This window comes from Orycteropus afer, unplaced genomic scaffold (assembly GCF_000298275.1).
Source record: "Orycteropus afer afer isolate SDZICR_OR568_19922 unplaced genomic scaffold, OryAfe1.0 scaffold00433, whole genome shotgun sequence".
Lineage (NCBI taxonomy): Eukaryota > Metazoa > Chordata > Mammalia > Tubulidentata > Orycteropodidae > Orycteropus > Orycteropus afer.
In genome coordinates, this window is record NW_006922020.1 from 956,608 (window position 1) to 984,264 (window position 27,657).

At 48.6% G+C, this 27,657-nt stretch overlaps 1 protein-coding gene across 1 annotated transcript in view; it reads left to right on the forward strand.

The window, feature by feature from the left end:
- Nucleotides 1-27,444, forward strand: part of NKAIN1 (sodium/potassium transporting ATPase interacting 1) — a 71,686-nt gene extending 44,242 nt beyond the window's left edge. Inside the window, exons 2-7 of the mRNA XM_007954150.1 lie at nt 19,817-19,954; nt 22,640-22,720; nt 25,431-25,628; nt 26,410-26,470; nt 27,054-27,139; nt 27,289-27,444. Coding sequence (XP_007952341.1) covers nt 19,817-19,954; nt 22,640-22,720; nt 25,431-25,628; nt 26,410-26,470; nt 27,054-27,139; nt 27,289-27,444 — 720 coding nt within the window. The remainder of the gene's footprint in view (nt 1-19,816; nt 19,955-22,639; nt 22,721-25,430; nt 25,629-26,409; nt 26,471-27,053; nt 27,140-27,288) is intronic.
- The last annotated feature ends 213 nt before the right edge of the window (nt 27,445-27,657 follow it).

Genomic DNA, 27,657 nt, shown 5'->3' on the forward strand with positions numbered 1-27,657 from the left:
CTTCTGTGTCTGTGTTAATTGGTTTCCCTTTTCTTTGTTGAAGAGGGTCTGTGCAATCCTTCTGCCTAGTCCGCCATCTTGCCCCGCCTCCTGTTTTTGCTTTTGCTCACCACTTTATTTCCAAAGTCTAGCATTGTGCCTGGCAGTCAATAAATATTTATTGATTGAATAAATGAAATAAAGAAAAGGACTAATAATGGTGAATTAGAGCCCAGTCTTCCCAAAACCCTTTCTACAGTGATTCTAGTTGCCCGTGTCTGTAATCACAGGTTTGGACCCTTTCTCCTCACTCACTCTTCTCAGCCTTAACCCAGACTTGACCCATAGACTTGGGTTCTATTATAAATTATCTCTATTTTCAGATGAGGAGACAGGCTCAGCTACAGTTGTATGATCCGTGGTGAGTGATGACTGGGATTTGCACCCAGTTTGCTGTCGCTTCCGAGACTGCAGTGCCATTACCTGGTTGGGAGCAGGAGGCACTGAGGCACAGAATAAAGATAAGCTGCATCTTGGCAGAGCATCAGTTCTATCCTGATTTGTGGAGGATGAACCAAGGAGGAGTCTCTATTTCAGAATAGAGTGCCCAGATGCAAATTCCTTAAGATCAAACAGGAGTCAGTCACCAAAGACAAATGTTATAAGATCTCACTCATATGAAATAGCCAGAATAAGCAAATGCATAGAGACCAAAGTTTATCAGTGGTTACCAGAGATTTTTTTTGGGGGGTGTCATTGTTTAAGAAGTAGTGAGTTTCTGTTTATGGGGATGGAAAATGTGGCAACGGATATTGGTGATGATTGCATAATATGATTAATGTAATTGATGTCACCAAGTTGTACACATGAAAATCATAAAATTGGCAAATATTATGTATGTGTGTGTGTGTGTGTGTGTGTGTGTATATATATATATATATATATATATATATATATATATATAAAACAATGAGAAGAAAAAACAGACTTCTAGGAGATTCCTCTCTGCAGTAGACTCCCTAGAGGTGTCAGCTACCTACCAAGGATCCCCAGGTGGGAAGGTGGTAGTCTGATGCTGCTCTTGGTCCAGGCTGGACAGGCTTTCTGTGAAAGCCCTGAGGGTCTTGTCTGTCAAAACAAAATCTCAACTCACTGCCATCGAGTCGGATCCAACTCATAGCGACCCCTCCTTGAGTTTCCAAGGCGGTATCACTACGGAAATAGATTGCCCAACCATTCCTTCCGAGGAGTGGCTAGTGGGTTTGAACCACCGGCCTTCTGGTTAACAGTCAAATGCCTTATGCCCTATGCTACCAGAGCTTTTTTTGTTTGTGTTTTTTATTTTATTTTGTTGTTGTTGTTGAGAATATACACAGCAAAACATACACCAGCTCAACAGTTCATACATGTTCAATTCAGTGACATTGATTACATTCTTTGAGTTGTGCAACCATTCTCATCCTCCTTTCCCTGTAGGGAACTCATGGTTCCCATTGGATCCACCTCACTTCCTAGGAGGCAAGAGGGGTAAGGGTTACAATTCACATTTTACAGATGAAGAAACTGAGGCCCTGAATGATCAAAAGATTTGCCCAAGGTCTCAAATCAAAATTCTCAAAGTCAGACAGGATGTCAGGAGCCCCATGCCAGCCTTGAGTAAGCAATGGACACAGCGGGAGATGGGAGGAGGCGCTGAAAGTCTGGAGGCTTTTGTCTAGGGGTGTCTTGTCTGGTGTTTGTTGAAGCTGTTCTGCTCCAGACAAGGGCTGACCACTCTCAAAGGCCTGGTCAGCAGGCTTGTGGAGAGGGAGTGCCAGATCAGCTTCAAGGGAGGGTTTTCAGAGCGCCCTGCGGCCAAGCTAATGGTACACTTACACCTTTGGTTTCTAGGGGCCCCCACAAAGGCCTGGGTCCAATGAGCTTTGGTGTCTCCCTGCCTGGGCCCCTCCCCCCCAGGGGACAGGCCTCCCTGATTGAGGGGAAAGTAAGATGGTTGCAGAAAGACTTTCTACATCACACTAGCAAGAAAGAAAGTCTCTAGATAGAATTAAAGAAACCTTCACAAAAAGAAGCCAGGAATGAGAAAGCTTCAGTGGAGGCAGAGCTAGACCAGAACACAAGTCCAGAAGCCCACATAGGAAGGGGGAGAGAAGAATTGGATCAGAGAAGACAAAAGAATGGCATTTATTGGGTGTTTCTCCTGTGCCAGGCATCGTGATTTGAGAGATGAAAGGACACAAAGCTTGAGAGGTCAGATTTATTCTTTTCTGTTTCTATGAACAGGAAACAGAGACATAGGGAGGTGACACTTGCCAGAGGTCACATGGCTGGTAAATGATGGATCCGGGATTTGAACAGAACCCGTCTCAGCCATCATCGGTAGCACTAGTGGATCCATTAGGAGAGCTTCAGCAGTGTGCAGAATCAGGCACGTGGGTGGGCGATGCTGTGGGGCCCAGCAGCTGTTTGTGGATCAGAAGTACTAGTGAAGAAGTATTAAGGGGCAAGAGGACTGGCTGTGTGTTGGAACCCAGTGGTCTGTGTTCAAGTCCTGACTGCCACACACTTGCTGTGTGACCTGAGGCCTATTCCTTCACCTCCCAGAGCCTCAGTTTCCATATTTGTAAAATGATACGTAACCTAGAATAGAGAGATGCAAATGAAGAAATGGACATAAAGCAGCCAGTTCAGGATGGCTCAGTGACCGGGGTGGGATGGGGGTGGGGGCTGTGTCACTTTCACTTGAGGTCAATTGTCTGTGTCCCCTTAAATGGAAGCACCTTGAGGCCAGGCCAGCACTGTTCCTCCATGTACCCAGAGAACAGAGTAAGTGTCAGTGAATGCTTGGTGGGTAAATGAGAAGAGCAAGGGTAATTCCTACCTAGTTCATTACATAGTGCCTAGGTCTTAAAAGGGAGCTCTGGTAGCATGGTGCCTAAGGCACTTGACTGCTGATCAGAAGGCTGGCGGTTCAAACCCACCAGCCACTCCTCGGAAAGAATATGGGGCAATCTACTTTCGTAGTGATACTGCCTCGGAAACCCAAGGAGGGGTCGCTATGAGTCAGGTCCGACTCGATGGCACTTAACAACAACAACAGGTCTTAAAAACTTGGAAGAGAGCCATCCAAGCTACAACAATTGATCTTTCTTCACCTAGAGTAGCAAAGGAGGCAGGAGAGTCAGGAACCAGAGGAAGAAATGGAATGCATATGTGGTTGTCTCCATGAACAATTACGTCCCATGCCATGGAACTAGAACTGGATGAAGCCTGATTCCCATTACTGAACATTTTGATCAAAGATTCTATAGAAGAATCCTGATCAAAAGGGGGAATAGTGAGGAACAGAATTTTAAATTCTCAATAGAATGCAGACTTTCTGAAGGCATGTAGGCTAGATGAACTCCTAAAACCATTACCCTGAGATAATCTTCAAACCTTAAGTCTCAAACCAAAACTATCCCCTGAAGTCTTCTTTGAACTAAACAATAGTTCAGCTTAATTAATTCTATCTGCCTTGAGCATTGTGCTTTTTTAAAGAAATATCTATGTCAGATCAAATTAATAACAGCAACTCAAAAGGTTAGATGATAAGCTTAGGGGGCAATTAATTTATGTTAATGGTGGTGGAATAATTTGGAAATTGTTGAAATGGTGCATTTTTTGCTGTGTGTATTTTTACCATTTTTTTTTTTTTTTTTTCTAAAGAACGAAGTAGAGCAAGGGATCAGGCTAAGCCAGGAAGCTGCTTGGGTGGATGGAGATGGGTAAGGAAAGTGCTAAGTGGCCTCAAAGCGGCTTGCACATGAGGACAACCGTGTACCCTTCTCCTTCAGGCCTTAGGTAACTATCACAACAGCTGACACTTGTGTGGTTACGAACCAGGGCATGTTTGGCACATTTTACATATATTCCCTCACTGAATCATCCTGAAAACCCTATGAGGTCCATACTCTTATCAGCAGCCTCATTTTACAAAGGCAGGCATTAAAGCTCAGACAAGTTAAGTGACTTACTGAAGGTCACACAGCTAATAAGTGTTAAACCAGTGTGTAAAACCTAGACAGTCTGGCTCCTAGATCATCCTTTTAACCACTGTACTGTTCAGCCTTCAGGGAATAAGCAGCAAGACCCTGACCTTGGTATGGAGCCAAGGACTTAATAATTATCCTAATAATGACTGCTGTGGGCACAGCACGTTGCAGTTTAAAAATCACATTATGGTGTATAAATTGCTTTCATGATTGTGATCTTATTTGATTCTCCAGTTTCTCTGTGAAGAAGGCGGGGCATTATTATTCAGACATCACCAAGGTCCAGAGAGGAAAAGTGACATGCCCAATCAATGATAAGTTATTGAACATGTTCTATCTGCAAAGTCCTTTACCCATATTACCTGACTGAATCCTCATACAACCCCAGAAGATGTTATTATTATTTCCATTTTACAGATGAGGAAACAAAGGCTCCGGTGGGTGACTGTCCTGGGTGCCACATCTTGTGCGTATGTGACAACTGGCTGTCAATCCCAGGCCTGCCTGACGGCAGGGCCTGAGCTGACAACCACTCTCTGGCCTCAGTCACTTGCGAGGCAGATGTTAAGTCCCATTTGTTTCTGTCCCAGTCTTCCCCACCCCACTTACACCCTTCTAGCCTGTTACTCCTAAAATTCTTAACACTGTCTTAATTAATTCTCCCTGCCTAAGTGCCTGCTCCATTAAAGTGCTTTCTGCCACGAGTTTTTTGGCTTAATTATACAGCATAGTTCATTGTTCTTAGTCGGGGAATCTGATTAATCACCATTTTATTTATCCAAATGTTCATTTGTCTGCAGCCAACATCTCCTGGGAGAGCCCTGCTTTTGCTGAGTTTTCCCTGCGTGGATTGTCTTCCCCATATCTCTGCCCTAAGCACTCATCTTTGGAGGGCTCCCACTTCCCAGTCCTTCAGTGCCCACTCCAGAGCCTGCTGGGGGTCCTGGCATCTGAGAGTTGGAACTGGGGTTGCCCCAACAGTGTAGACATGGGGATGTGGACAGAGGCAGAGTGTATGCGAGTGCTGGGAGAGTGGGACCTTGAGAATAGAGAAGGGGTTCTGGTCCTTGTCCTCAGATTGTGAAGACCTCAGCATGTCCACCAAATTGCCTACCTCCAGCCCATCCTCCTCACCCAGCTGGAGAGCACTGTGTCCAAAGTACTAGCTTCCTTGTCAGCTTGCTCATATCTCCCTGGCTAGGGGCCACCAAGATAAAGCCCCAGCACCAGGGCTTCCCTACCTACCACCCCTCACTTCATGCATCCACAGGGGCCCTAGGCCCCCAAGTCACCCTTACTTTCCCAGGGTGACCAGCTTGTCTAGGCAACCTAGGATGGTTGGTCACTCACCCACATCTGAGGGGTTTTGCCCATCTTGCTTGTCATGGACCACTTTCTTCCTTTAAATGTCTTTATCTTCCTTATAATACCATTACTCCTTGATGTAAAAATATTACAGAAGTATATCTGATTGAATCTCAAAGACTACTGTAATCCCACTCCCCAGAGTTAACAGTGTCATGATTCTTTTTTCCTTGTCTTCAGAAAAATAGAATTATACCCTTCCAGTGGTTCTGTTGTTGTAATTGCTAGTTGTCATCAAGCTGTCTCCAACTCATGGTCCCCTTGTGTACTACGTAATGAAATGTTGCTTAGTTCCATGCCACCTTCATGCTCGTTAGCATGTTGGAGTCCATTGTTGTGGCCAGTATGTCGTGCCTTCCAGTCTAGGGGCTCATAGCTTCTAGCACTGTATTGGATAATAGTCTGTCTTACCTGTTCAATAATAGACAGAAGGCTGGCTCCATAGGGTTTTCATTGGCTAATTTTTGGAAGTAGATTGCCAGGCCTTTCTTCCCAGTCTTAGCCTGCAAATTCCACTGAAACCTGCCCATCATGAAACACCAATGACATAGCTTTCAGATCACAGAGCATGCAAGCCTCTACAGTACAACAAACAGACAGAGGGTTGATTCTGCTGCCTGCCTTTCCCTACCACATAGCTTGGCCCTCTTTCCACATCACGTAACAGCCGCATTGTATTCCAGGGTGTGTTGGTACAATAATTTATTGTGTCCTCTTCTGAGGAATATCCAGCGTGTCTCTGGTGTTTCATTATCATAGTTGATTCAAGGCCAAATTTATATACCACCTCCTCTGTGAAGCCTTCCTTGAGCCTCCAGGAGGTCCCAGATTTTTTTCTCATTACTATCACTATTTTAATAGTAATAGCTAACATTTATGGTGCACTTACTCTGCCAGGCACTTGACATACATTGTCTCATTTAATTTCCACAACAAATCCAGGAAGTGTAGAGATTATTGGTAGCCCAATTCACAGATGGGGAAACTGAGGATCATATGGAAGATAAAACCCAAAGTCACACAGCTGGTAAGTGACAAAGGCAGGATTTAAACCCGAACAGTCTGACTCTAGAGTGTGCCCTCTACCCCACTACCCTAAACACCTCTAGTGGTTTTCCAAATGACTTGCTGGAGTGGGTGGTGCTGGGGGCCAGACAGGTCAGATGCCTTAGCCCCCTGGTGATCCATGAGCCAAAGGACAAGGCACATCAGAGGTGGTGTTGATAGAAGTCTTCTCAAGCTTCTAATCCACTTCTTGCCAGGCCCAGAAGTAAGGGAGAGGAAGGGCCTGGTAGAAGGCAGGTGGCATAGTAGCCCCAGAGCCAAGCAATAGGTGATACTGGGCTCTTGTGGACTCTTCTGGATTTATAAGAGGGACCTACCCCACAGGCAGGAGCTCTGGTGGTGTAGTGCCTAAGGCATTTGACTGCTAACCAGAAGGCTGGCAGTTCAAACCCATCAGCCACTCCTTGGAAGGAAGATTGGGCCATCTACTTCCGTAGAGATACCACCTCGGAAACCCAAGGAGGGGTCGCGATGAATTGGATCAACTTGATGGCAATGAGTTTGGTTTAGGGGCTCTAGTAGCATAGTGCCTAAGGCACTTGACTGCTAACCAGAAGGCTGGTAGTTCAAACCCACCAGCCACTCCTCAGAACGAAGGTTGGGCAATCCTACTTCTGTAGTGATACCATCTCAGAAACCCAAGGAGGGATCCCTATGAGTCAGGGCCAATTCGATTCGATGGCACATAACAACAACAACCCCACAGGCATACAACAAAGAGCTCTAGGAGTGGAGAAGGGGGTGAGGGGTAAAGAACGAGGCCTGGGCTGGGAATGAATCTAGAAGACCCCTCAGTTCTCTCAACACCAGGTGAAAAAAGCATCCGTGTCCCCATTCTACAGAGGCAGAAACTCACACTCCGCAGAAGAGGAAAGTCAGAGGGTCACTTCCAAGGGTTTAGAGCAGATGGTCAATGAGGGGCCCGATGGGGTAGAGGAACGAACTCTTTGATGTTTTAGACTTCCCCCGGTAGCACCCTGGGCTTCTGGGCTCAGTGTTTATGCAAATTAATGTAAATATATGCTAATTAGACTCACGGGGGGGGGGCAATGCTCTAATGGAGCTGCCAGCTTTGAGGTGTAGAGGTATAGATCTGCCCAGAAGGTATCTGAGGAGCCCCCAGCTGGGGAAGGGTTGGGGATGGGTCAGTAGTCATCTAGAAGAGGGGGGTAGATTGCCATGGAGACAGAGTCTGGCCCCAGCCTCTGCCTCCTGATCTGTTCAGAGCTGGTAGGCTCCACTGCTGAGATGGTCCTGGGCCTCCCCAAACAGAACAGCTCCAAGCCGTGGTCCCTGAGGGCTAATTACCAGGAAGGTGGTGACCAGCTGCTCCCTAGCTCCCCCAAGCCCAGCTGAGATTGAGGGCTGGGCCACAGCAGGAGGGCGTGAGGACTTCTGTGTAAGAGGCAGATGGCAGTCTGGGGGTTGGGGACATCGGGAGCTGTCCTGAGGAGAAGGGACCAGGACTGAGGGGAGGAGAGTACCACTCCAGAGCAGAGGTGCTTTCCCGCAGAGTTGTAAAGGCTGAGATCCCCAAATGTGGGAGCATGCGAACAGGCTCATAGCTACGGGGTAGGGAAGGTGACATGTTGGTCCCCAAACAGGGTTGGAGTCCCAGCTCTTCTGTGTCCTCTTGGGCAAGCCCCTTCACATCTCTGGGCCTCAGTTTCCTTCTCTATCAGTGGAGGTAGGATTAAGAGATGTGACATGAGTATATGGTTTAACATGTAAGAAGTGTTCAATGAGTCTAAAATTCTAATCCATTGAAATGAAAAACCAAACCAGTTGCCATTGAGCAATTCTGACTCATGGGGACACCATGTGTGTCAGAGTCAAATTGTGTCCCTGGGATTTTCAGTGGCTATGATCTTTCTGAAGTAAATTGCCAGGACTTCAGGGAGCTGTTTTATTGTGGTCAATTATAGTCAATGTTATGAGACAAAGTGTATGTGAGCTGCTACATGGAAAGTGAATTTGCTCTGTAAACTTTCACCCAAATCATAATTAAAAAAAACAAAAGCAAAATGCCAGGACTTTCTTCCACAGTGCCTATAACCAAAACCAAACCAAACCCACTGCCATCGAGTTGATTCTGACTCATAGTGACCCCCATTGGGTTTCCGAGGCAGTAAATCTTTACAGAATCAGATTGCCCGGTCTGCCTTCAGCAGAGTGGCTGGGGGGTTTGAACTGCATATTGACTCAAACCTCCAGCCTTTGGACACTTCTGAGCTGGTGGCCAAGTGCTTAACCATTTGCACCACTCCTCAGTCCATTGAGAGAGCTCGTTAATCTCCTTCTAGGGTTAGCTCTGTTTCGTTTTTTAATGGGAAAGAATTTCCTCCTCTTGTTTCTTCCTCTGCCCGGCTCTCTGGGCCAGGATAGGAGTTACTGGTGTCTGCCTTGAGGAGGGAAGGGGGAGGACTCTCATCTTCATAAGGACAGGAACTGTATTCACAATGGAATTCTCAGAATAGTGTCTGGCACAGAAGAGGAGATTAATAAATGTGAGCTGTTACATCACGGCCCACGGGAGGTTGGGCTGGTGACTCATGAGAGGTCCTTTGATCCAGAGCAGATTTGGCCTCTTCCTCCTCCTCATTGTCTCTGGTGAGACATCTGGGGCATGGGAAGAACAGTGGGTGTAGAGGAAAGGTCTCTGGTCCTAAGTCTGCCACTTCCTGTCTGTGTGACAGCTGGAAACTCAGGTGATGACATCTGAGCCTCCTCTGTAAAAGGAGAACCTTCATATCAAAGTGGCAGCACTAGGGCCATGGTGAAAGGGTGCCTTTGGCTGGCAGACCCTGGAGGAAGAAAGATGACAGATATTGGGGTAGTTGGGCAGGGAGAAGCAAGGCTGTGATGACCTAGGTGGAACCTGGGGACAAGCCAGACTGGCGACAGGCAGAACAGGCTTCTAGGGATAAGGGCCATTAAGTCATCAGCAGAGGTCACTGGGCCCCCAAGATTAGTCCTCCTGCAGGCAGGCAGGCCAAAACAACAGCAGACCTAGACAGTGATTAGAAGCTAGTGAGGCCCCCTTGTACAGATGAGAACACTATATCTCTAGTGCTGCTGTAACAGAAATACCACAAGTGGGTGTCTTTAACAAACAGGAATTTATTCTCTTACAGTTTAGGAGGATAGATGTCCGAATTCAGAGTGCTGGCTCTAGGGGCTGGGTGAAGACCCCTCGACCTGGGGCTTTAGCACTGCCTCTTGTTCCAGGTCCACTGGAGCTGGAGGCATCTCTTAACTCAGGCAACTGCTGGGTGCTGAGGCTGACAAAGCTAGGGTCTGCAGGTAAAATGGCACAATCCCAAAATCAGCAGGCAACACAGCAGGTTCAAGTCCAAGAACAATCCCAAGATTGTTAGGTGACATGGCAGTCCACTGGTTCAAGTCCAGGAACTGGAGATGAAGACTAGGCCAAACACAGGGGCCAAAATGTGCCAAAAGTAAGAGCCCTTTCACAAAGCTTCTCTTTATATACTGGAAGCAGGACACACCCTGAAGGCAACTACTTAGCTGCTCACAGCAGACTCCACCATGGAGATGATTACAATCTCCTCTTGGGGAATAACTGCATCCAGCTGCCAAGCCACTCAGAACCATGGCCCAGCCAAGTCAACACACAACCTTAACTACCATACCGTGTCCAGGGTGGGAGGGACTTGCCCAGGGTCACACAGCACATTCCCATCAGAGAAGGAGGAGACCTCAGACTCCCTGGGCCTCTATTGAAAAGCAAAGGTCTTCCATCTTCCCATTCCCGTGCCCCAGAGATAGCTTTTAATAACCATTTGTCATATGTTCCCCAGCCTCTTTATTCTGCATTCACAGTCACACACCCTTGGTTTCTTTTGTGGGGCTGTTTTTTTTTACACAAATGGAATCATATTGTTCTGTAGCTTTATTTTTTCACTTAACAGTCATAGACTCAGCCATTTTCCCATCTTCCCCACATTGGGATAATAAACATTCATTTATTCATTCAGTACACAATTATTTAGCACCACCTGTATTCCAGGTGGGGTTGCTATGCGTCGGAATCAACTCAGCGGCAGTGGGTTTGGTTTTGGTTTTGGTATTCCAGGTCTGGTGCTCTGGTGGTGTAACCTAAGGCATTTGACTGCTAACAAGAAGGTTCGTGGTTCAAACCCACTAGACGCTCTTCAGAAGGAAGATGAGGCAATCTACTCCTGTAATGATTTACCACCTCGGAAACCCAATGGGGGTCACTATGACTCAGAATTGACTCGATGGCAGTGAGTTTGGTTTTTCTAGGCCTAGTGGCTCAGTGCTGGGCACAGAGGACAGTCAGACAAGATCCCATCCTGAGGACTGCCCCTGGGGCAAGATTTACTGGGAAACAAATAATTCCCTATGGTGGGATCTGGGCTAGGACAGAGGTAGGCAGGAGAGCTGGGAAAACCATAGGAGGAAAGAGAGAGAATGTGTATGTGTGTGTTTGTGTGTGTGTGTGTGTGTGTGTAGGTGGGAGGAGTTTCCACAGATCACTGTGAGCAGTGGGTTGGTAACCTGGCAGAGCAGCACTGTTCTGGTTACCTGGTGCTGCTCTGACAAGAATATGCCACAAATGGGATGGCTTTAACAAACAGTAGCTTATTCTCTTACAGTTTGGGAGGTTAGAAGTCTGAGTTCCAAGTGCCAGGCTCTAGGGGCTATGGGAAAACCCCTCAACCCTGGACTTCAGCTCTGCCTCCAGCTTCTGGCCCAATGAAGCTAGAGGCTTTTCTTCACTCAGCTGCTGGCTGCTGAGGCTGCCAAGCCCAAGGTTGACAAGTAAAAAGGCACAGTCCCGATGTTTCCAAACCACATGGCAGGCCATTAATTCAAATCCATTGTAAGTCTCCAGGTGGGCAGAGCATGGCAGGCTGCTGAACAATGACACAGCCACACGGAGGGGTCAAACATGCCATGAGCTAGAGACCATTCCCCACGGCTTCTCCTTGTATACAGGAAACAGACCACATTTCTGAAGGCAGCTACTCAGCTACTCACAGTAGATTTCACCATGGAGTTGATTACCAGTCTCATCATGGGGAATACTATATCCAGCTGCCCAGCCACTCAACCAGGCCCAGCCAAGTTGACACACAAACTGAACTACCACAAGCACCCCCATCATCACCTCCCAGGGGACTTTGGTATCTGTCTCCACTCGAGTTCTCTGAGGCAGAAGCCATGTCAGCTTGTTCATCACCATATATCCTGCACCTGACTAAGGCTTGGCACACAGTAGGTGATGCTCAGGAAATATGTGTTCAGTGAATTGAGTCTCTAGTAGGCTCATCTTCACTGACCCTGCAAAAGACCACCTGGTCCCCGACACTGCTCCTTTTAATCAATCCCTGGATGTTTATTTCAGCTCAGGCTCCGAGGGCATTAACCTCAGCTAGAAGCCAGAGATGGAGGCAAAGCTCAGGAGGGGGAGAAGACCCTCCCCTCAGGCAAGTCACTGCCCCCCTCGACTGTCTGTCGGTTTGCTCACCTCTCTAATGAGGGGGTTGCACCAGTTGATCTCCAGGGGCCCTTCCAGCTCTCCTGTCTGTGCCTCCAGTCCCACTCCCTCATTTCACGGATGAGGGGCTGAGTCGAGTTTAATTTTGTCAGCTGCCTCAGAAATCCACTGGGAAAAGAGGGGCTAGGGTTTGGGGGTGCAGGAAAGGCTGCTACCATATACTGAATATTGACTATGTGCCAAGCGCTAGGCTGAGGGTTCTACACACGCTGTCTCAATCCTCAGCAAATTTACCACTGAGAAAAGTGAGGCTCACAGAGGGGATGTAACTTGTCCAAGGTAAGTTAGCAATTCACTGACCCCAGGATCTCTTCCGGCCTCACCCCCCCTGAACTAAAGTCAATAAGAGAGGCAGTACCAGATTGGACTAAACCCTTCTCCAGAAACTTCATGGGTACCACCCTTGTCATTCCCCAGACGGCCTTACTTCTATGTCTAAGGCTTCATGATAACATGGCTGAAAATTTTGGCCAGGGAAATAGTTGACTTACAGAATTGGCTGACATGGGCTTGGGCACAAGAGGCTTCTGATGGGTTCTGTGGCCCCGAGCCCAGCCCCCTCTTTACTGTCTCCCCCAGCTAGCTTCCTGGAGCTTGGGTGGGCCTATCTGCATTATTCATCCCTCACCCCCCGCCCCCCACCTGGTGTTGGGCTCCTGGGGTTGGCGTCTAGACAGACAAGAGCATCCTACTGAGAACAGAGGCAGCCCTGACTCGGGTCTGTAGGTTCCCATGGCAACCGCATCCCCCTCAGCTGGCAGCTACCCGATAAATAAATAATCAGGGGTGGGGGCAGGGAGCTGAGGGCAGGGGGAGGGGCAGGGGGAGGGGCAGCAGGGGAGCCCCATGGAGGCCTCACTGTGGAGAAGAGAGGGGTGGGTTAGCCTGAAGTAGACTAGGAGGAGGAAGCTGGTATTGTAATCGGCCAGGTATGAGAGTTAGAAAATCAAAGAGCCAGGACTTGACAGGCTAGTCATGGGGGTGAGGGAGCAGGGAGGAGAGCAGGACCTAAAGTTTAGGTGTGGTTTTCTAGCTCATAAAACAGGATGGATATGCGCCCCAAACATGGAAATGGACCAGGTTTGGGTATACTGAGTTCATGATATCCAGCTAGGGAGTTGGTATAAAGGAGCTAGAGTCAGAGCATGAGTAGGTGGCCAGGTTTCCTAGGAAGCATTTCCTAGGATGTGTGAGACATGAAGGGGCCAGGATGTGGCCTTGAGGCATTGTAATTATTTAGGAGCCTGGGCTCCACCCCAGGTTGAGCTGTACTAGAATCCCAGGAGGGGGCCAGGGAGGGCAGAGAATGAGTTTAATTTTTAGCGCCTGCAATGTGCCAAGCATTACTCTCACCACTGGAGACACAGCAGTTCACAGCATGGGCAGAACTCCCTGCCCTCAAGAACCCTGCTTTCTAATGTGTGAGACAGATAATAAGTAGAGTGGGTGGCACGTTAAGTCAGTGACAAGTGCCATGGAAAAAAACTAAACAAGGTGGGGAGGCCAGGGAGTATGGACAAATAGAAGCTTATATCCTGACTCTCCTTTCAACCCTATGAGAGAGGGACTATGAATCATCTCTATTTTGGCAAAGAAACTGAGGCACAGGGAAGTTAAGTGACTTGCCCAGAGTAATAGCCAGTGGCAGCAGGATTATAACCCAGGCAGATGGATTCTCTCTAGCCCACTGAACCATCTGGCTTCCTGAAGCTGGAGAGAGGCAGGAGAGAGGGTGGCCGAGGTCAGGTGAGATGAGGAAATGAGGACTGAAACACCTGCTGGCTTTAGTGACCCAGAGGTCGCTGGTGACCTTAAGAGCCGTTTCAGTGGCCGAGCCTAAAACCACATTGCAGAGGCAGAGGAGTGAGTAGCAACTGAAGGTATGTATGGCAACCTTTTAAACAATTTTAGTTTTGAGAGTACTGAGAGAAATAAAACAGTAGCTGGAAGGGGAATGGAGGGTTTTTGTTTTTGTATTTGTTTTTGTTTTTTTAATGAGAGAGTCTTGCGGGTGTTTAGGAGTCAGTGTAAAGGATCCTAGGAAGAGGGGAAGCTGAGTTTATAAAAGAGTAAGGATGGTAGATGGTGTGAGCTCCTGAGAAGACAGGAGGAAACAGGGTCTTCCATGCTGGAGACCAGGTTCAAGTCCTGGCCAGCGAACCTCATCTACACCCACCGCCCATCTGTCAGTGGAGGCTTGTCTGTTGCTAGGACGCTGGACAGGTTTCAGCAGAGCTTCCAGACTATAATGAACTAAGAAGAAAAGTCTGGCAATCTACTTTCCAAATATCAACCAGTGAACAAACTAATCACTGAAAAAATAAAAAACAGGTTTGCTGGTCTGATAGAGCCTGGTGAGACTCCTGAGACTATGGCCCCTAGTTACCCTTCAGGTCTGGAACCGAACTTACTCCTGTGGCTTCCAGCCAAACAATAGACAGTCACATGGGGTGAGCATTTACATCAGGTAGATACACTCCTTGGAGCAATCAATTATGGGAGAACAGAAGGGTAATGTTTGCACAAGGAGAAAGTCAGCCAGTGAAAACCCTGTGGATCACAATGATCCGATCTTATTGTGCCTGGGGTAACTATGAGTTGGGGGCCTATTCAACAGCATTTAGCAACAACAACAAATGGATTGAGAGAGAGACCAGATCGTCATTGAGAGGAAGAGTTGAGGACAATGAGAAGATCAGAAATAGTCACCAGAGTTCCCGAAGAAACCTAGTCAGGTACCGGCAACCCTCTTGAAGTCAGTGGTTATGGATCTGTGGTAGACCCAGTCCACCCCATGAAGTGATTTTCCCCAGCACACTTGGCTTCTTTGTGGGCACTGGGAAAACAGGTCATTGGGTTTATCCAGGTGTAGGTTTTCCTACATGTAGAGGAGCAAGGAAGTTCGAGCTCTGGGCAGAGCTCAGGGCACTCCCTGAAGTAAGGGATCATGGGATCCCAGCAGGGCAAGTGAAGAAAGGAGAGGTCTGCAGAACGGGAGAGAGTAGAGGGCCGCAGGCTGAGAACCTGATGCACGACACTGCAGCCGTCATCATGGAGGGCATTGGGAAGGGAGCTGGAGTGGTCAGAGGGGGCTTGTCGAACTGATGATAGGGAGGCAGAGCAGTTACAGATGATGACACAGCCCAGGGGGCAGCCATTGATATGGAGGAATGGAGGGGGAGGTCATGAAAGAGGAGTTTGTGAGACTGAGCGATTATGGTACCAGATGGGGTGGGTTCTCGGATATGGACATCAACCAGGACAATGCAGGGGCCAAACCGACTTTCAAAGAAGAGACATGAGCTGGAGGTCAGAGGATGCTGCACCTAGCAGTGAAGAGGGTGGTATAACCACAGGGCTGGAGCCTCAGGGGCACAGGGCTGTATAGTTCTGCAAGCAGCTTGGGACCCCAGAGGACACCAATCCCACTTTGGGCCTGAGGAACATGGAATGAGGAAAGTAGTGTCACTCAAAAAGGCTGCAAGAAAAGCTGCTTCTCAAAAGATCAGGGAGGAGGCTGCATCTGCTGCCCACAGGAGCTTTCAAACTGGCCCACCAAAGAGAGAGATTCCAGAAGCTAGCTTGACCTGACTTGCAGGCTGACTGGGCACAAATATCCCCAAAGTAATTTTTGTTCCTCAGTGTACATGCTTTGAAATTGTTACAAACGGCTAGGTTGCTGTTGCCTCCACACAATTCCTTCCATCAAAGAAACAAAGACACACTAAGGCCACCACACCAAAGTCACTAAGGTGACTGTAAGTCACCACAGCACTCAGATTATTGTTCCTAAACTGTGCAACCAGATGTGGAAGGTTTTTCTCCTATTTTGTGTTTATTCTTATTTGTTAATTATCTGCATATCACCATTGAAGCAGAAGTCCTGAGAAATTTGACTAGGTCTTCTAATTGATAATACCAATAACTTTAGAATTGAGATTATGTATAAGGCACTGACTCTCAATTTTTAAAAAGATATATTTAATTCTATCTCTGCTCACACCACTGGAGAGAGAAAGACAGCATCCTTGTAGGCCTGGGTTGTAGCATTGACTACACTAGTTTTAGTGTTTATTACACTGGCTTGTCACTGTCCAATTTCCCATCCATCTCCTTTACTAGACTCTGAGATCCCAAAGGGTGGGACCAGGACTTACTATTTCAGCATCCCAGTGCCAGCTCAGACCCCGATACTAAACATTCTATGCATGAATAAATGAGGACCTCGGATGGATGAGGGGATGTCAGATGTTGGATGGATGGAGAAATGGCAGTGGGTGGGGTGTGAATGAATGATTAGCCAATGGGAGGCTGAAGGAATGGCTTGTGGGTGCTCAATACTCAGAGTGACAAGGACAGCCCATGCTCCATGTTCAGTGGAAGGAGAGATCCCTTTGGGCCAAGGCAGTCAGAGAGGTCCTCCTAGAAAAGGGGAAATTGAGCTGCACTGTGAAGACCAAGGAGGACCTGGATGAAAAGAAAGGGAAAGGGAGGTGGGACATCAAGTGTCATTTCAGCTGCTTGGAGGCAGATGCTGAAGAAGAAGAAAGGATTGAGCCAGATCCTAGCAGGCTTTCAATGCCAAACTAAGAAGCTTAGATAAATCTTCTATTCATTGTGTAGTTGTTAGGTGTTGTCGAGTTGATTCCAACTCATAGCGAGCCTGTGTACAACAGAATGAAACACTGCTCGGTCCTGTGCCATCCAATTGCTGCCCATTGTTGCAGCCATTGTGTCAATCAATCTCATTGAGGGTCTTCCTGTTTTTCTATTAATTAGCTTCCATTATTAAGTCTTATTGTCTGCTAGTTTATGTGATGTCACCATATTCTCACAACAGCTTCTCAGGAAGGGATTATCTTCCCCATTTATAGTCAAAGAAATAAGCTCAGAGAGGGAAAGTGACTTGCCCTAAGTCACACAACAGATCTTGGATTTGGATTCAAGTTTGAGTTGACTCCAAAGTTTCTTCTTTAAAAAAAAAAAAACCCTCCATGCTCCTCAGTGTATCAGTGAGGTCATGGAGAACACAGAAGGGGCTTGACCAGGGCTTGAGGGGGTGATGTCATGTATTAGGTGTGCATATCTGGTGGGGTGTCTCCCCAGCTACACCAAAGCCTGCACATCCTTGTCACAGTCTCCTTGTCTATCCTCTGATGGGGACCTCCTCCCCTAGGATGAGGTGCCAACTGAGCAAAAGCATAAGTTGGGCCCCAGACCACCAGAGCTCCTGTGGTTTTAGGGTCTGACAGTCAGGGTGGAAGGAAAAAGAACAGAAGTGAGGGAGGAGCTTTCAGGAGGGGGAGCAGCACGCAGAGACCTTGGCGGTGGGCCCTGAGCAAGCCCAGAGAGCTTCTCCCCCAGGGTCAGCAGGCCGTTGACGTCAAAGCTGGAAGAGCCCTTGGAGATCATCTAGTCCAGCGCCCTCTACCTATGAAAGAGGAGCCTGAGCCCCAGTGGGGGAAGGTGGCCTGCACAAGGTCACCCAACAGCAAGTGGTAGACCTTCCACGAGAACCTGCACCTCTTGACTCCCAAGCCAGTACCAACTGGGAAAGGTGGTGTGTCTGTGCCAAGATGGGACAGGTGGTAGAGAAAGGCAGAATGGCTGCCTGGCTCTGCCACCAACCTGCTGTGTGACCTTGGGCGGGTCATACCTCCTCTCTGAGCCTCATATTCTCTTCAAAATAAGATAATGATCCCATCCTTGCCTTTCTGCCAAGGAGTATCCAGTGAGACATGAACTTGGAAAGCTCTTTACAATCTGCAGAGCCTGGGAGGGGAGTCACTAGCCAGAGGCGGACTGGTTAGGTGCCAAGATTGAGCCTGGCACCACCAGGCTCCCCTCAGCCCCCTTGCCCAAGTCTGCAGCTCCCTTGGTCTCTGCCCAAGCTTTGCCATCTGTGTAGCAGCATCCACTCTACCTCCTGCCTCCCTGCCAGGAAAAATGGCTTCTTGGGACCTTCTCACTTTAACAGAATTTTCTCCCCTCCTTCCCCAGCCAAATCCTCTTCTCTGTACTTCTATTTTAGTCAAGATTCTTGGTTGCAAGTGATAGAAATCGGAAGTACAAGGGGAGAGAACTAGCTTTAAGCATGGCTAGATCCAGGATCTAAAACGATGTCACTCACTTGTTTACTCTTGCTCTTTCACTCTCTCTCTCCCTCAGTTCTGGCTTCTTCTTCAGGCAGCCTGCCTCTACCAGCAGCTTCAAGCTGACGCCATACCCACAGGTATCCATACCATGTCAGCACACCATACCCATTCAGGTATCCTGGCAGTTAACAGCATCTCTTTCCTGATTCCTCCAGCAAATATCTAGGGTGACTATCAGGACTGGGGCCCAGGGTGAGCACCCATCTCTGAACAGGTACCCATGACTGTATGTCTGCTATTTGGCTATACAAGATTATATGCCTACCCTAGAAACTTGAAATGGGATCAGTCCCAACCAAAGCACATGGACAGTGTGTGGGAAGGTGGTTCTTCAAAACAAAGGTAGATTCTGTCACCAGAGAACAGGATGTTGGACAGTCAAAAACAAGAATCCATGGCACCTTTGTTCCTAAATTCATCAGCAAGAGATTGAACCAAGGGGCTGCTTGGAAGGGGTGTTGATTGACTCCTGTATCAATTAGCTTTTGCTGCATAACAAATCACTCCACAACTTAGTGGTTTAATGCAACCATTTTATTTAGCTCATAATTCTGGGGTCAGCTGGGAGATTGCTCTAGTCTGGGCTCTCAGACTAGAGAGCCGTAGTCTGCTGTTGGGTTTGCTAGTTTCTGAATGATCTCAGATGGCTTCACTCCCGTGTCTGATAGTTGACTGGCTGTCAGCTAGGGTGCCCCAGTTCTCTTCCATGCAGCCTCTCATCCTCTAGTAGGTTAGCTTGGGCTTGTTCACGGAGTGGCCTCTGCATTAGAAGAGGAGCAAGTGGGCAAACTCCAGTGCACAAGCATTTTTCAAGCCGTCGCTTGCATCGTGTCCACTAAAGTCCCGTTAGGCAAATTAAGTCACATGACCATGCACAGAGTATGGAAAGAGCATGAAAGCAAGCAAAGGAAAACATTGAAGGATTTGCAATCTACTGCAGCTCCTTCAGGAGCTCTGGTGGCATAGTACCTAAGGCACTTGACTGCTAACCAGAAGGCTGGCGGTTCGAACCCACCAGCCACTCCTCGGAAAGAAGGTTGAGCAATCTACTTCCATAGTGATACCACCTTAGAAACCCAAGGAGGGGTTGCTATGTGAGTCGGATCCAACTCAATGGCAGTGAGATTTGTTTGGTTTGTCTGCAGCTCCTTCACAGAAGGGGAGTGAAGAAAAATGCTTTCCCTGTGACTCATGGATCATGGAAGGAATTCATGGGCTAGGGCAACCTCCAAAAAGGGTCCTTGGAAGAGATGACTCAGGCTCAGCGACTTCCCTGGGCCCTCCAAGACCATGGCTCAGCTATTAGGCCTGGGCTGAGAGAGAGGGTCCAGATCCTAACTAACTCCAGTGCCTGACAGTTCCACGTGGGGAAGGTGCAAGAGCTTGAGCTAGTAGTGGGGAGGGCTTCTTTGGAGCAGAGGAAGATGCTCTAATCCCTGACTCCCAACTCTCTTAGCCCATCCCAAAGTAATGACCATGGCTCCGTACTCCTCACCCCCCAAATCTGCCCCCACCTGCCAGCACACTTTTTGTACTCAGGGGCTGGGATGGCTCTGGGACTCCTGTATAGCCAGACCATGGTTCCTTATAACCATGATAACTGGTATCACCTGCTCCACAGGGTCAAGGAGGAGTCCTTGTGACTATAGCCTCAGCCTGCTCTCTTCCCACAGGTGGCTGCACTGGAGCGGCAGATCTTTGACTTCCTGGGCTACCAGTGGGCCCCCATCCTAGCCAACTTCCTACACATCATGGCAGTCATCCTGGGCATCTTTGGCACAGTGCAGTACCGCTCCCGGTATCTCATTCTGGTACGGTTCACCCAGTCCCTCTCCAAGCTGGCCTCTTCTGCTCACCCCTGCCCACCCTTCCCTGCTCCTCCAGCCAGAACTGCCCCCACCCCGGGTACCCAGACTGCTGCTCTGTCTTGGCTTCAGCCCAGTTGGTGTGGTAGATGCTTCTTTGCTCAGCTGAGACAAGGTTCATGTTTTTCCTACAAAATTTCCTAGGGAGACAATCCAAACATTAACCAGATATATCATTTAGTGAGTGCCTACCATGGATCAGATACGCTGCTAAAGTTTTGCTTTTTCTCATCTTTATAACAGCCCTGAGAGGTATGTCTCACCACTCCATTTTCCAGATGAGTTAACTGAGGCTCAGAAAGGTCACAAGGTTTCCTAAGGCCCCATAGCTAATAAGTGGCAGAGCCAGAATTAGAGTATCACATCCAGAGAGAAGGCCATGTCACCATGCATGTCATGTCAGTAAACCAGTGAGAGACGAACCAGGAATGGGCTTTGTCTTTAGCTTCTCAGAAGCATATTCTTGTCAGCTGGTTGCCATGATGGATTTGACCCTTTGAGAAGGCTTAGTGTCTGTTCTGCTGGCTAATATTCATCAAAGATCCAGTCTAGAGGAGTTAGTATGGCTTTGAGGTCAGCATCTACCTGCAGTCCCATCCCAGAAGTCAGATTTTTGTCCCCAGCTCCCTTCCCCTTCTTCCTCATTCCAAGCCCTGGCTCCCATGGTCATTGTCAAGCTTCTGTTTTCAGCTAAACTCACCCCTGTCCCCTGCTATTCCTCAGTGATCCAGTCATGTGCCTTTCTTGAGGGAAAAGGCTTTTTGCCTGGTTTTACTACATAGAAGTTTGACACCCACAATAACAATGACACACAATGCCATGCTGTCACCAGAGCCCACTTATACTCATTCCAGGAGTTCCTCCCACCTCCCACAGGCTAAACCAAGGGCTGGGTGAACAGGGCCCTTCCAAAATCCTCTCACCTGAGATAAGAGAACCCTTCTCTCTGGTTCTCAGGTGAGCCCCAGAACCCCTGTGAGCATCACTTTGTGCCGGATGAAGCCACTGGAATCACAAGCATAGGACTTGAGTGGAAATAACCAGCTCCCAAGGCCACTCTAACCCCCTGCCCTCTAGCTCTTTGCCATGGGTAAGGTGCTCTTCTCCCCAGAATTGGCCACATCTAGGATGTGAAGAACTGAGGGGCTATTCCCTGGCCCTCCCATCCCTACCTTCTCCATTCAGCCAGATGGAAGGATTGCTGGGGCTACAACAGCTGGCCTGGGTCATTCAGGTGTAGTTTCCAGAGCAAGGAGGGGAGGGAAAGGAGTGGCATAGTGAGAACCCATAACCCAGGCTGGGACTCCCTTTCCATCTTTGGGGGCTCAGCATGATCTGCTCACCCCCTCCCCCAGCCTTTATTCAGGCTCCACCCATTGCCCTCTCCCCACCTCCCTCATCGCCTTATACCCAGACTTACACCAGCCATAGCCATGTGTGAGATGATGCTGCACTTTACACTCAGGCACCAGGCTATGGGATAACTTCCTGTCTCTTTTCATATAGAGTTCCCAACTTCCTTCTGCCTCTACTTACCTTCTCACAAAGAATCACAATCACTTATAAGAATTAAGGCTTCTTCCTGGGAAGTGAAGAGGTCTCCTGTTCTTCCCTCCCCCTCTAGAAAATTTCTGTCCTCTGTCCCAGGCCTTCTGACATTCCACTTCCAATTACCAGCTGTGTCCTAACATGCAACACTTTCTAAACCACTTCTTAACAGCTGTTGACTGATCCATCCGTTCCTGAATGCCTCTCGTTTTCTGGGCACCACATTCCGATAGTGAATAAGGTGGCAAAGTCCTTGCCCTCTAATGGCTTACTGTCTGGAACGTGTTTCTAAAAGTGTCATCCATGTCATAATCCCCTAGTGATTGTTTAAAAACTTCTGAGCTCCTTGTTGTTGTTGTTAGGTGCCGTCGAGTTGCCTCCAACTCACAGTGACCCGATGTATAACAGAACAAACACTGCCCAGTCTTTCGCCATCCTCACAATCCTTGCTGTACCTGAGCCCATCATTGCAGCCTTTGTGTCAGTTCACCTCATTGAGGGTCTTCCCCTTTTTCATTGACCCTCCACTTTACCAAGCATGATACCCCTCTCCAGAGAATGGTCCATCCACACAATGTGTCCAAAGTAGGTGAGACGAAGTCTGGCCATCGTGGCTTCCAAGGATCATTCCAGCTGCACTTCTTCCAGGACAGATTGGTTTGTTCTTCTGAGAGTCCAGAGACCCAAGAATCTGCATTTTTAATCAACTCCCCAAGTGACTCTGATAACGTTCTAGTGACTGCTGCCCTAGTGGCTGTTGTTCTTTGCAGATAGGATAAGATTCGTCATCAGAGGACTGGGGTTGGAGTGCCAGCTCTACCTCGTCTAGTTGTATGATCTTCGACAACTTAAATATCCGCTCTGGACATCAAGTTAGTTATCTTAGAGGACAGTGCCTACCTCGCAGGGCTGTTATAAGGACTGAATGGCTGTAAAAATTTGTAAACTATAAAGTGCACTCTGAGTGAAGTCTTGTCATAACTCCCCTGCAAAGATCGCCTCAGTCCTTGAGCTCCATCTCTATTGGCACACCCCATGCCATTATCCCAGGCTCTACCCTGATCCCACCTCTGCTTTCCCCAGTATGCAGCCTGGCTGGTGCTCTGGGTTGGCTGGAATGCATTTATCATCTGCTTCTACCTGGAGGTTGGACAGCTGTCCCAGGTAAGCCTCAGGCCTCTCAGCGCCAAGGGCTCCAAGTGTGGGTGGGTTGGGGGTGTCATCTGATGGACAGCTCTCCCTCTACACACCCAAATGATCTGTGCTCCACAGCCCCCACCCCAACATTTCTGTTTCTGGCCTCCTCTGCATTTCTTTAAAACAAATGATGGAGCAGATAAGGCTGAAGAGAAGTTTGGGTGAAGATGGACTGGGAAGGTCTCAGAGGATCACAAGCTCAGTAAAAATCAACAGCATGTGGTAGCCCAGAAAGCTACTCTTACCAAACTCCAAGCCAAACTCAACTGCTGTCAAGTCTGTTCCAACTCATAGCCACCCTGTAGGACATAGGAGAAGTGCCTAATAGGGTTTCCAAAGCTGCAGTCTTTACAGAAGCAGACTGCCTCATCTTTCTTCCATGGAGCAGCTGGTGGGTTTGAACTGCTGGCCTTCTGGTCGGTGACTGAGTGCTTTAACCACTGTGCCACCGCACCTCATAAGCTACACTTAAATTAAGTTCCATTAACAGAGGTATACTGTTCAGAGCAAGGTCTGCAAAAATGCTTTTATTGCTTAGACCATAGTGAGTTGAGCCCAATTCTGATTGGTATTTTGCCAAAAGGTAAGAGCCTGCTTAGTGTTTGTTCAAGGAAAATTGAGGGGATTATGTCATATGACCACCAGCCACTCCTCGGAAGGAAGATTGGGCAATCTACTTCCATAGAGATACCACCTCGGAAACCCAAGGAGGGGTCGCTATGTGTCGGAACCGACTCGACAGCAGTGAGTTTGGTTTTGGTTTTTATGTCATACAAGAAACTCTAGTGGTGTAGTGGGTAAGGCATTTGGCTACTAACCACAAGTTTGGTGGTTCAAACCTACCAGCTGTTCCATGGTAGGAAGATGAGACAATCTACTTCCATAAAGATTTACAACCTTGGAAACCCAGTGGACATCACTACGAATCAGAATTGACTCGATAGCAGGTTTGGGTTTTTTATGTCATATGAGAGGAGCCCTGGTGATGCAGTGGTTAAGCGCTCATCTGCGAACCAGAGGTTCAGGGATTCAAACCCACCAGCTGCTCTGTGGGGGAAAGATGTGGCAGTTTGCTTCCATAAAGATTATAGCTGTAGAAACCCTATGGGACAATTTTAGTCTGTCCTAAAGGGTCTCTAAAGGAAGATGCTATGAGTCACAATAAATTCGATGGCAGTGAGTTTGGTTTTTGGTTTATAGGGTCTCTATGGACCTCTCATGGTGTAGTGGATAAGGCATTTGGCTGCTAATCTGAAGGTCAGCAGTTCAAACTCATCACCTGCTCTGCAGAAGGAAGATGGGGTGATCTACTTCTATAAAGATTTATAGCCTCAGGAACCCCACGAGGGTCACTATGAGTTAGAATTGACTCAGTGTCAGTGAGTTTGGTTTTTGGTTTAAGGAGCTCTGGTGGGTGCTGTGGTTGATTGATTGGGCTGCTAACCAAAAAGTAGGCAGTTCAAACCCACCAGCTGCTCCATGGGAGGAAGATGAAGCAATCTACTTCCATAACCATTTACAGCCTTGGAAACCCAATGAGAGTCACTGTGAGTTGGAAGTGACTCAGTGACAGTGGGGTTTTGTATCTTTTTTTGGTTTATTGGGTCTCTATGAGTTGGAATTATCTTGACAGCAGTGGATTTAGTTTATGCCATATGGAGAACTATTAAAGAAAGTGGCATTATTTAGCTTGGAGAAGAGCAAGCAGAGAGGGACACAACTTCCATTTTCAGAGTTAAGGGAAGCAAAAACTATGAATAAAACCGTTGACTTTGTAGTTTGACCCTGCTAGATTCAAAGCCCTGCTCTAACATTTCCTGTGTAACCCTAGGCAAGTTGCTTCATCTTTCTTAGCTTCTGTTTCCTTATCTATCGAATGGAGATAATTCCAATGTCAACTTCATGTGGTTGCTGAGAAGATGAAATGATATCACACACCTAAGTGCTTAACACTTGACCAGCACACAGTGAATATTTGTTGACTGACTGACTGACTGACTGGATTGGTGAATAAATGGATGCACATTGCTGACAACTTCTGATTTAAGCTAATGTTGTCTCCATTTAATAAATGGAGAGACCAAAGATCAAAGAAATGAGAAATTTGCCCAGGGTCAGCCACAGGGAGAACAGTAAAGAGGTGAAATGGAATGTGAAGGGGCTTGTATTGAGGATTTCGCCAGTTGGTGGAAATTTGACCTAGGCACTGTTAAAGCCCCTTCTAGCCCTGCAATGTGGGGATCCCTATAGGTCAACACTCATCCCTTCCTTCGCAGAGTTAGAAAAGTGACACCTGTGCAGTTATCGGGAGCTCTGGTGGTGTAGTGCTTAAGGCATTCGACTGCTAAACAGAAGGCTGGCAGTTTGGACCCACCAGTCACTCCTCGGAAGGAAGACTGGGTGATCTACTTCCATAGTGATGCTACCTTGGAAACCCAAGGAGGGGTTGCTATGAGTGGGATCCAACTCCAGGGCAGTGAGGAGGAGGCGGAGGAGTGCAGTTATCAAGCGCCACCTACTGACCAAATGTGGACTTACAGGGGCAGGCTCAGCTTTCATAATCAAGCCAGGGGAAGAGGCTATAGTAGTCCAAGTAGGCTTTATACATGGTCTCCTGGAACCTGGGGAGTATCTCTCTCTCCTCCCTGCTCAGTATCCCAGGCCCCTCTGCCCCCAGGACCGGGACTTCATCATGACCTTCAACACATCCCTGCACCGCTCCTGGTGGATGGAGAATGGTCCAGGCTGCCTGGTGACACCTGTCCTGAACTCCCGCCTGGCCCTGGAGGACCACCATGTCATCTCTGTCACCGGCTGCCTGCTTGACTATCCCTACATTGAGGCACTCAGCAGCGCCCTGCAGATCTTCCTGGCAGTGAGTCAGTCCTTCTGTCCTGCTGTCTCACACACACACACCCCTAGAAGTGGAGGCTTCCACTCCAGCCCCTTTTTCAAGACCTAGTTAAGAGGGCGATGAATCTGGGTCTTCCGGCCTGCTTGTCCTTCTGCCCAGGCCTGTGTCCATATTTTGTACTACCCCCCTTCACCCCTTGCTCCTGTCACTATGCAGGGAGTGAGCAGGTCTAAAGAACAGAATGACACAGACCACGAGTCATTCCTGGGTTTGTATCTCCAATACACCAGATATGTGACCTTGGACAAGTCACTTATCCTCTCCAAGTCTGTTTCCTTGTCTGCAAAGATGGATGGCAATACCCACCTCTGAAAACTCTGAAATAGAGTTTTCAGAATAAAATAAGAGAGTGGCTGTTAAAGTGCTTGGTGGTTTGGAAATAATTCCAAAATAGTAATCATCCCCATTTCTAGAAGTGGTACTCTGGGCCAGCCTAGTCCTAGGTGCTTTATACACATTATGTCACATAGTTCTCTTAACAACCTAGTGTGGCATTGCCCAAGTCCAGCTGGGGAAGCTGAGCCCAAAGAGGAAAAGTAATTACTTGTCCAAATTCACACTCCCAGAACAGAGAATGGAATAAGGTCTGTTTGACTTTAGGGTGCAATCATTTAACTTGAAATTGTTATGGGTTTGTCTTCATGCTCACACCCTGTATCCCGAGCCTGGGGGGAAGGGCCTGACATCAAAGAGGGGCTTTCTTCTCCTCCTTCCTTCCTTGATGTGCTGTCCCCTCTCCCAGCTGTTCGGCTTCGTGTTCGCCTGCTACGTGAGCAAAGTGTTCCTGGAGGAGGAGGACAGCTGTAAGTGTGGTGCCCCTAAGGAAGTGGTGAAGCTTGACCACGCGCCACCACGCGCCTTCAGCACCTTGGACAGAGGCCTCAACTGCCCAGGCGGGAGCAAACCCCCGCTTGGCCCGAGGCCCTCTGAGGGGAAACAAGAGGCGCTCATAGCCAACCCACTGTGGGCTGGGGCCCACAACATCTAGGGACCTATTCCATGGCCCCAGCACTACCCCATGCCCGCCCCACTTAGGCTCTGTCCCTCTGAGGGGCTTTATAAACCCCATCTCTGCATGGCTCAGCCCTACGCAATTTTGCTCCACCCGCCCCTATCTACTTCCAAGGGCCTTCTCCCTGATAGGCCCGCCCCAGGTCTTGGCTCATTCCTGGCTTGGCTCCTGGGAGTCCTTTATAGGTATCAAAGCCCAGCCTGTAAAGCCCTGTTTGTATTCGGGCCCTCAGAGTCCATCCTTTAATGCCACCTTGGTTTCCTGGGGAGGTTGGTCTTGCCCCTCACATTTTTCCCTATCAGGACCCAAATTCCTATACCTTGCCCCTCCCCTTCAAACATACCCCTAATCATGCCCTACCTCCCTGTCCGCAGTTGACTTCATCGGTGGCTTTGACTCCTACGGTTACCAGGCTCCCCAGAAGACGTCGCATTTACAACTGCAGCCTCTGTACACGTGGGTCACCGCAGGGAGCACAAGGGGAGGGGGCACAGGGATGTTAGTGTTGGAAGCAAGGGGAGGGAGGGCAGCCTGGTCGCTCCACCCCCTTACCTTCGGGTTCCACTCCCAAACCCCCAACCTGCCTTTGTTTCCTCCAGGTCGGGGTAGCTTCTGCCCTGCGCCCTCCCTGGTTGCCGCGCCTTTGGCGGCTGGACTGATGGCTGCTACCGCCAGCTCGGGCCAAGACGGGCAGGCGCGTCCCCTGGCGGCTCGCGAAGCGACTGCATCCTGGGCCGGCTCAAGCCGCCAGAAAAGCAGACTTGAACAGAGACTTGGCCCTTTGCAGCCTGGACTTCAGGGGTGGGGCGGGGCCGGGCGGGGGAAAGGGGTCGTGGGGTTTGTATTTTTTTTTAATCTCAGCCTTGGCGCGCGCTGGGGCCTCCTTTCCTTCTCCTCCTGCCTCTCCCTTTCACCCTTCACCCCGCATCCTGCTGTCTGTCCAGAGACAAATAGCAGGAGGGGACATACTCACCACAC